The sequence below is a fragment of the Canis lupus genome, chromosome 9 (genome assembly GCF_011100685.1).
Source record: "Canis lupus familiaris isolate Mischka breed German Shepherd chromosome 9, alternate assembly UU_Cfam_GSD_1.0, whole genome shotgun sequence".
Lineage (NCBI taxonomy): Eukaryota > Metazoa > Chordata > Mammalia > Carnivora > Canidae > Canis > Canis lupus.
Window position 1 is genome coordinate 6,277,263 of NC_049230.1, and position 9,205 is coordinate 6,286,467.

At 56.3% G+C, this 9,205-nt stretch overlaps 1 protein-coding gene across 2 annotated transcripts; it reads right to left on the reverse strand.

Moving 5' to 3' along the window:
* Positions 1 to 2,371: 2,371 nt before the first annotated feature.
* On the reverse strand, positions 2,372 to 8,502 carry TRIM80 (tripartite motif containing 80). 2 transcript variants are annotated; one of them, XM_038546636.1, is made up of 8 exons: positions 8,388 to 8,502; positions 8,192 to 8,235; positions 6,852 to 7,501; positions 5,718 to 5,813; positions 5,266 to 5,499; positions 4,127 to 4,289; positions 3,844 to 3,996; positions 2,372 to 2,960 (listed from the first exon to the last, which is right to left on the reverse strand). In XM_038546636.1, the coding sequence occupies exons 1-8, from the start codon at positions 8,420 to 8,422 to the stop codon at positions 2,398 to 2,400; spliced, it is 1,938 nt and encodes a 645-aa protein (XP_038402564.1). In that variant the 5' UTR covers positions 8,423 to 8,502; the 3' UTR covers positions 2,372 to 2,397. The 2 variants fall into 2 exon arrangements, with proteins under 2 accessions (XP_038402564.1, XP_038402565.1); XM_038546637.1 differs by having other exon boundaries at positions 3,844 to 3,906; positions 8,388 to 8,501.
* Between the last annotated feature and the right edge of the window lie 703 nt (positions 8,503 to 9,205).

Below are 9,205 nucleotides of genomic sequence, written 5' to 3' on the forward strand. Positions count from 1 at the left end.
GAGACAGATTAGTTTACAGCCTGTCTGGATTCACAATAAAAATATTTGAGTCTAAAGCAGCAGCAGGAAGGCATCAGAAGTGTGTGGGTGGCATTCTAGGGACAGTCCCCTCCCTGGTCTCTCCACAGTGGGGGAAAGGGAAGGGATAGGGTTCACAGACATGGATTATCCAAAAGCACTGGCTGATCTGGCACCCAGGAGGACGCCTCTAGCATATTTCTGCCGTGAGGCACATGTTAAGCCCTGAGCAGAAAATGCTGACATTTTGGCTTGCTGGCTAGCCTCCCTGATGTGCAGGCTTGCTTGCTATTTGGGTTTTTGAAATACTAAAAAGCTTTTGAGGACCCTCAGGACTATCACTGTGATTTCCTAGTGGCCTAGGAACTGCAAATGAAGAGCTGTTTAGGAAAGCAAATACCCCTATTAAATTCAGATGTGGGGATAGCTGGGTGGCTCAGCAGTTGATTCTCTGACTTTGGCTGGGGGTATGATCCCAGGATCCCGGGATCGGGTCCCACATCGAGCTCCCTGCATGGAGCCTGCTTCTCCCTCTGCCTGTGTCTCTGCTTCTCTGCGTGTCTCTCGTGAATAAATAAAATCTTAAAAATAAATTCAGAAGTGGGGATGTCTGGGGGGCTCAGTGGTTGAGCCTTTGGTTCAGGGCGTGATCCCGGGGTCCTGGGGTTGAGTCCCACATCAGCTCCCTGCAGGGAGTCTGCTTCTCCCTCTTCCTTAGTCTCTGCCTCTCTCTTATGAATAAATAAAATCTTTTAAAAATACAGATGTGGATTTCAACCAACATGTGCTTGAGGGTATGAGGATGGTTTTGGCATCACAATAGCACCCCAGGAGGAGCTGGTAAGGATAGCTGCCTCCTTGTCAGCTCCCGGATGGGGAAGGGCTCAGAGATCTATCCATGTGGCTAACCAGAACAGCTCTGCTGTCTCCTTGTACCCCACCTCAGCATTTCTTGACCTTAGCCCAGGAAGAATGAAGATTGCGGGGGGGGGGGGGTGGGGGGGGGTAGGGGGGGGGGGGGGGGTGGGTGTTGGAACCTAGATTGAGACATTTGGATATGAAAAGACCTCTCCTGAACACTGGAAAGGTGTTCCTTGGAAAGGTGATTCCTACCTATCAGCATGCTCAAGGAAAACAAGAATGACTGGAATTGGTGCTGAGTGAAGACACCAGAAAGGAAGATGGGTAAGACACAGCTTGCTTAGAGGAGCCAATGCCCCAGCCTGAGAGACCTTGAGCATATACCCTCTACACCTATTGCAGTCTGGCCCTGCCCTGACCCCTAAATGACCTCTCCTGACCGGAAACTAGGATCACTAATTTCTCTTCCAAGGGGCTGGGTGGGGATGGAATTCAGGCACACCCTGTGGGGTGCTGTTTGGCCCGGTTCTGGACTGCATTGCCGGAGGGGTTCTCTCCCAGGACTTGTAGCATTTCCTCTTCGGAGTCAATCATTAACCTGAGAGCCCCCCCACAAGAGAAGCGGGAGGAACAAGAGGCTGGCTGAAGCTGGAAATGCTGAGGTGGCTTCCCTAGAGGGGCCGAATCCCCAGGCCCACTCCTGCAGTTGCAAGGCAGTAACCTGGCGGGGATCCAGCCTCTCCCAGGAAGGGCAGACACCCGCACACCCAGCCAGGCAGGTGGGATGGCGGAGGCCTGGACGTGGAAGCAGCCCCTTTGCTTTTGGGCAGTGCTACATGCTATGAGTAGAGTGGGGTGTGCCCATCGCTGGGAAGACAGCCTTCAGCCACACAGAGGAGGGCGGCGGGGTGGAGAGCCTCAGTTCCACATCGGCTCCAGACTGAAACACCAGCAGTGTGAGACTGCGCTCTGGACAGTAGGCCCTCAGCCTTGCTTCTTGAGATCAGCCTGGGTTCCACGGCTTAACCTCCCAGGCCCCCATTAAGCAACTGGGATAGAACACCCCTAAGCCATCTGTCTGTCAGGTGCCACTCTCAGCCCGGCCACCTGCAGGGGAGGAGCAGAGAGAAGCCACCTACTCCAAGCCCCCCCACTCAGGTCTCATGGCCTTTGGGAACACGTCCGTGGGCCCCTGAGGCTGAGCAGCCAGGACCAGCCGAGAAAACCAAGGCCAGGGGCCTCTGATGGGCTGGTCGCCCGCGGTGGGGGAAGCTGTGCTTCCAGGTCAGGAATCCCCCCAGCTCCGGAGGCTGCTGGGATGTGGGGGTGCGGACACCCCAGCCTGGCTCGGAGCCCTTCTCCTGTGGCTGCGGGAACCGAGGGGGTCGCCTGTTTCCTGGGATTCCCGGGGCCACCCCCGCACAGCACAGACCTCCGGGGGGCGCCCCCCCACCCCCACCCCCGGCGCCCCTCCTCCAGGCCCAGCCAGCGCTCGGGGTCCAGGTTTATTGGCCGCACCTAGGCCTCCGCCTCCGGGCGCTGCTTGAGCGTGACCGAGGCGCCGCTGCTGACCATGACCGCGGGGTAGAGCGGCTCCAGGAAGGAGCCGAGGAAGCGGTGGAGCAGGCTCAGGCCGCCCGCCACGCCGTAGAAGGACAGGCAGCCGGCGCCGCAGTCGAGCGCCACCCCGAGCGTGCGGTGGTAGCCGCCGTGCAGCACCGTCTGCGCGTTGTCGTGCCACACGGAGAACCTGAGCGAGTCCCACTCCAGGCACCACGAGTAGGGGTTGCGGCCCAGCAGGTGGACGGTGTTGCGGCGCGGGCGGCCGCCGAGCGGGGGGCTGCGGCGGTAGGTGAGGCCCAGGCACACCCACGAGTTGGACACGTCGGCCTCCCAGTAGTGGCGGCCCTCGGACAGGCCGCGCGAGCACAGCACCTGCGGCCACTGCCTGAAGCCCGGGACGGGGCCGCCCGCGCCGAGGGGCTCCAGGAGGATGCCCAGGTTCAGCACCGAGTGCGTCTCCTTGAACAGGAACAGCTCCTCGCTGGCCGTGGTGGGGTCAAAGTTGAGGTTGCAGTAACCTGGGGGTGGGGAGGTGGCCGGGAAAGGGACCCCGGTGAGCACCTTCCCCGGCCCTCTCTTCCCCCGGGCGAGGGCGGGAGGACACAGGATTGAGCCGGATTGACAGAGGGCCCAGGGCTCCCGGACTGGACGGGGTGACTCAGGGATTCCCCAGAGAGACCCCCCACCATATCTCAGGGAAGTCACTGAGATGTGCCTCCCAGTCCCCACCCCCCAGGAGAGCGGCTGCAGAAGCATCAAAAGAAAGGGGACTTTTGGGGGCGCCCGGGTGGCTAAGTCAGTTAAGCATCTGCCTTCAGATCAGGTCATGATCTCAGGGTCCGGAGGTCTAGGCCCGTATCAGAGGGAGAATCTGCTTCTCCCTCTCCCTCTGCCCTTGCCCCTCCCTGCTCGTGCTTGCTCTCTGTCTGTCTCATGCTCTCTGGGTATCTCTCCTAAATAAATAAATAAATAAATAAATAAATAAATAAATAAATAAATAAATAAATACTTAAAAACTAATAATAGTAAAAAAGAAAGAGACATTTTTGTATGAGGAAGAAATGGGCAGAGTCATCCAAGCTGGCTTGGCGAAACCCCCGGGGACACGGGCAGGCACTCAGGCAAGGGCAGAGGTTGTGCCACACATCAGAGCCCAGGGAGGGTGGCAAGCCAGCAGCTGGGCAATAAGCAGGTCCTTGCCCCACCCATGGGGGATAGTCCTCCTCTCCTCTCAGGGCCTTGGAATCACAAGCTGAGACCTCCTGAGATCTCCAGTCCCAAGAGGAAGGTCAGGGCAAGAGAGAGCTGGCATCTCTCTGGAGCCCTGGTCTGACTGGAGGTGGGGCTGGGACCTCCTTTCCTTCTCACCCCTGGGTCTGGACCCCCGTACTGAGGACTCACATTTGAGAAGTATTTTCCTGTCCACAGCTGGGGGCAGCACCTCATAGGAGTTCATCTTAATGCCTGGGGAAGATGGAGGGGCTTTGCTGAGGATACTCTTACAGCCCAGCATCCTTGCAGAGAGAGATGTGGGCTTCCGGGAGGCTGTAACACCTGGGGAAGGTGCACACGGGCAGGCAGGGCTCTCTACGAGTGCCTAGAGCCCCTAAGCACTGCCCTGTAGGGTGGTCCCACCCCAGAAAGCAGGTGAGTCTCCAGTGGCCCCAGACTGCCAGGTACTGACCCTTCAGGAGAATCTGATTGATGAAGCTGAGACCCACGTCCATCAGCCGGGTCCGGAGCTCGGCCAGAGTCTCTGGCAACTGGAGGAAGGTCTGTTTCTCCTCACAGTTGGTTCCCATCAGGGGTTCCATGCAGGCAGGGAAGTGCTTCAGCCTGGGGAACTCCTGAATTCGGGGAGTGACCAGCAGTGCCACCTGTTAGCCAGGGCTTACGCAGAGGCCAGGAGCTCCTGCTTAGGCTAGGGTCCCCGGGGTCCCCAGGATCATGGGGCAGGTGGAGAAATTGCTGCTTTTCAAACCTAGACATCTCTCGCCCTTCCTCCTGGTTGTGATGTGAGATTAGGGCTTTGCCAAAAGCATGGCTGTTGTAGCCTAATGGTTTAACCAAAGTGTATTAGATAACAATGGGAGGGAAAAAAAAGAAAACAATGGGAGGAGGATTTCTTTTGAGCTTTTAGTTGCTTAGTGAAAAACTTTGCCAAAAGTTTCTTGGTATGTGTGTGCATGTGTGTGTGTGTGTGTGTGTGTGTGTGTGTGTTGGGGCAACTGTGAGCAACAGCTCTAGAAATTCAACCCCCCCGCCACATATGACATCAGCTGAAGAAAGGAGGTCTATGCTCTGAATTCCCCAGCAACAGTTTGGGTAGCCTTGGGCCCCACGTGGAGAGAAGACTGCTGCCACCCAAACCTCTGCTGGCTACCCTGCCTGCTACCCTCTTGTAGCAGCAATGGGCTGGGGACTAGGCCAGGGCTGGGGAAGGAAAGGGGATTTCATTCCAGGCTATATGGATTGTTCTGGTCTCACTTCCATCCCTGGTCTGGGAGAGTCTAGAGAAACATAGACTGTGGCAGATGCCTGGAATCTCAGCGTCCACTCCCTTCTGTTCCAGGGAAATGAAGGCAGGAAGTTAGGATCAGGCTGAGTGCTGAGGTGGAGGAAGAAGCCAAGGGTGCTGGTGTAAGCTCAGGACCAATGGCCTGGAATGGGGAGGCCCCCAGAGGCCAAAGAATGGACAGAGATGCAGCCCCAAATGCTGATCGCTTATCCTGGATCTGGGCAGATCTGGTGTGTCTGAGGGTGGAGAGGGAATGGAGGCTCTATCAGAGCCCTAGGGCCTTGAAAGGGGTGGGTGGGCCTTGCCTGCAGAAATTGCTGGTCACTCCTGTTGGCAAGCAGGGTGCGGAGCCAGATGCTGTCCCCTTCCAGCTTCAGGAGCCGGTTGTGGCTCTGCTGGATGGAGCTGCCCAGCTTCCCCAGAGCGGCCGCCTCCTCTTTCTCCACAAAATCCAAGACCTTCATCTGCAGCTGTTTGACCTCCTGGATGATCTCTGAGAAGCAGGTGTTCACCTCATCACGTGTTGTCTGGATCAATTTCTGTGGGGGGTGTGCGTGGGGTACATGGTGTGTCGAGAGGCATCTCCCAGCCCCAGCCTGGTTCCCCCATTGTTAGGGCGTGGAGCCTGCCTAGGCATCCGGTTGCTGACCACTGGGTTCCAAGCCCTGAGAGTGCCCCTCAGCCTGGTGCAGGGTGTGTGTGTGTGTGTGTGTGTGTGTGTGAAGCCGGGGCCTGGGAGAGGGCAGGCCAGCCTTACCAAGAGAAAGGCCACCTGCCCTCGGTGCTTCTGGCTGTCAGAGTTGATGATCAGCATCTGGTTTTCCACATTGGCCTGGACCTTCCGAACCTCCACCTGGGAGTGAGAGGGAGGAGGAGACGGCCCTTGATTCAGAGAGGTGGCCTGGGAGAAACCCTCCTACAAGCCCAGAGGAGACACGCTGCTGACGTTGCTAAGATGCCCAGAGAGAGAAAGACCAGAGCTGGAGGCCAGATGGCCCAGGACTACCCTTACTCCCTGAGACTCTCCTCCCATCTTTAGGAATCAGGTTCTCTGCTCCTGACAGTGATGACCACAGGGTTTCAGGTCACAAAAAGGGGCTGTGGAGGTTTGGTGGCTTGAGAGGAGGCGGTGGGTCGAGGAGGGGCACGTCAGATATGGAGCCCGGAGATACCTGGCCCAGGCAGCATGTGTCCCAAGTCCCTCTAGAGAGCAGCCTTCATCTCCACCTGTCCCAGCAACGGGCATGTTCTTGTTTAAAACAGATGATAGAACTGTGCCATTCCAGGTGCCTGTCCATGAACTGTTGGTGGCCCACACAAAATAAGAAGCTCAAGCCAGACTATCAGTCAACACACTGCTTGCTTTGTTGACAAAGTCTGGCTATGGAAAAAGCGTCAGCTGAGCTCAACAGTGTGGCGAATGGTTTATATTCCGGCCTGAGCTCCTGGCCGCAGACCGTCACCGGGTGGCCACATGGGAAGAGCACTCTTACTGAATACACATGATAGAATGTCTGAAATAGAAGTCCTCCACTCTAAGAAAAGCAGCACAAATATGTTGAACAAAATGTGAAAGGAGAGAAAAGGTGGGGATCTGCCCCACCTACCATGACAATGTTTTCTTTTAGACTTTCCTTCTTCTGTGCCAGAAAAAAAATGAACATAGAACTCACGCATACAACGTCGGACCCTTGTTCCTCAAACTTGCCAGCCCTTTCCCATGTCAGGGCATGTCTACTTTTATGACTGTCCCTCGGAGGGTTATGTAACTTCCCTCCAAGGACAGGTGTGCCCAGGCTTGGGAAAGACTTTAACACTCAGTGAGAGACTCAGAACCACGAGGTCGGGGCTCCTGCCCCCCATCCTGACCCTCCCCCGATCCCTGCCTCACCTCCTTGCGGGCACGTTCCTCCTCCAGGGGGATGGTGTCGTGGTTCTTGTGCTCCTCCAGCAGACAGGCCCCGCACACGCAGCAGCCTTCTGTGCGACAGTACAGCCGCCGCAGCTTGCGGTGCTTCCGGCACAGGCGGCTCTTGAGGTCCCACACGGGCTCCAGCAGCTGGTGGTCCTGGAACACCTGGTCCTCGAAGTGGCTGCGCAGGTGCTTCTCGCACAGAGAGGCCATGCACTGCAGACACGACTTTACTGACTTGAGCTTCTGGGGTGAACAGAAGTCGCAAGGCACGTCCCGAGGCCCGGCCAGGATCTGTGAGGACCCCAAGGTCTGGTCCTTGGCCTGGGTGAAGCAGGTCACCATCTCCTCCAGGATGGCATTCTTGCAGAGGCGCGGTCTGGATGGGAAGCTCTCTCGGCACTGGGGGCAGTAGAGGGTCTCGCCCGCAGTAGCCTGGTAGTCCCAGAAACCTTGGAGGCAGGTCATGCAGAAGTTGTGCCCGCAGGCGGTGGTGACTGGGTTACGGAACACCTCCAGGCAAATGGGACAGAGGACCTGGTCCTCGAATGTGCGGACACTGCTGTTACTCATCAGGAGCTGGGCTTGGGGAGGGGGCTGGAAGGTGGGGTTGTGGTCCTGGAGTGGCCCTGAGAAGACAGAGCAAGCCTTAAAGAAGTCAGAACAGGGGATCCCTGGGTGGCGCAGCGGTTTGGCGCCTGCCTTTGGCCCAGGGCGCGATCCTGGAGACCCGGGATCGAATCCCACGTCGGGCTCCCTGCGTGGAGCCTGCTTCTCCCTCTGCCTATGTCTCTGTCTCTCTCTCTCTCTGTGTGACTATCATGAATAAATAAATAAAATCTTAAAAAAAAAAAAAAAAAGTCAGAACAGGAGCTGAGGGGACCTTGGGACACCTGGGTGACTTAGTGGTTGAGCATCTGCCTTTGGCTCAGGTTGTAATCCTGGGGTCTTGGGATTGAGTCCTGTATTGGGATCCCCTCAAGGAGCCTGCTTCTCCCTCTGCCTCTGTCTCTGCCTCTCTGTGTGTCTCATGAATAAATTAAAAAAAAAAAAAAGAAAGGAGCTGAGGGGCCTTTTAGGGGTACACCAGTCCTTCCCATAGAAGCACTTGTCTGTCCAGGTGGTACAGAGGGTGTGTCACCAGTCAGCCCACAAAGCGGGGCGTAACATGGGGATTGTCTTCTCTGTGTCGCAGCCCTAACTCCTGCAGCAAATCTTGGACAAGCAACTGGATGAGCCGAAAGAAGTCACATCAGTGCAAGGGAAAGGAGCCACTTCTTTGGCCCTTCAGAAGAAAAGTAGGAAGCACAAGTACTTACATGAAACTTTCTCCATGTCAGAGAGGGCTAGAGGCTCGGCTGCCCTGCGGTGGGACGGAAAAGAACCCCTGGGCACTCAGGTGCAGGGACCTTGCCCTGGTCCCACTTCACTAGCTGTTGGGAGGGTCCCCGTCAGTCCCATGTGCCCCCACCCTGGTCCTCTCCATCTCTCGGGATCTGATGCCTGCCTTCTCACCTTTCCCTTTGGCTGCTGTTTTGTGATCTCCCCATCAAGTTAGCCCCCCTCCTCGGAGACTGCCCTCAGCTTTGTTTCCTGACATCACAGTTCAAGTGTGAGCAGCCCTAGCATTCTGCTTGTGATGTCAGCAGGGCAAATGGTGTGCCGCTGGACATGCTCTGGTGCTGATGTGTTCTGTCTCTCCATGGGTGATCCTTTACTCCAGAGCCTTCACCCCAGGAGGCAGAGTTGCTGCTGCACCTCAGGCTGCTTGCAGTGGACCTAAGGGATTCACATCACCACCCAGAGAGGAAAGTGGCATCTACGCGGCAGTAGGATCTTGGGCAACTCTTTCATCTTTCTGGACCATGGTTCTTGTGAATCGACAGCGTTGTTACAGGAGATGATATTTCAAAGCCCCTTCTTTGTCTAAAGTTGAATGATCAACATTATCTGATTGGTGATCCTAAAGATTGTTGCTTCCACTATGGTTCTGGTTCTCAGAAGAAAAAAGGGATGAGTGAAGTAGAAGGGAGATTGTCATGGCTCTATAATTGCTTCTTTGTCAGTTTCCGTTTCCCATTCCGTCCCCCATCCAACAGGACAAATGCCCTGAAAACTGGCAGTAGATCACTGTCTTGCTCCAATACCCTAACGTAGCCCTGTTTGTTGTATAGAAATAGAGGGAGGGGATCCCTGGATGGCTCAGTGGTTTAGTGCCTGCCTTCAGCCCAGGGTGTGGTCCTGGAGTCCTGGGATCGAGTCCCATGTCGGGCTCCCTGCATGGAGCCTGCTTCTCCCTCTGCCTGTGTCTCTGCCTCTCTCTCTCTGTGTGT

What these genes read in the sequence shown, in the direction of transcription:
- TRIM80 (XM_038546636.1), bottom strand. Translation starts at nt 8,422, where the DNA reads ATGGGGAGATCACAAAACAGCAGCCAAAGGGAAAG. An exon ending in TGACATGGAGAAAGTTTCAT is followed by an intron (nt 7,502 to 8,191) that starts GTAAGTACTTGT and finishes CTGTCTTCTCAG; the next exon opens with GGCCACTCCAGGACCACAAC. An exon ending in CAGGAAAATACTTCTCAAAT is followed by an intron (nt 2,961 to 3,843) that starts GTGAGTCCTCAG and finishes CCCCACCCCCAG; the next exon opens with GTTACTGCAACCTCAACTTT.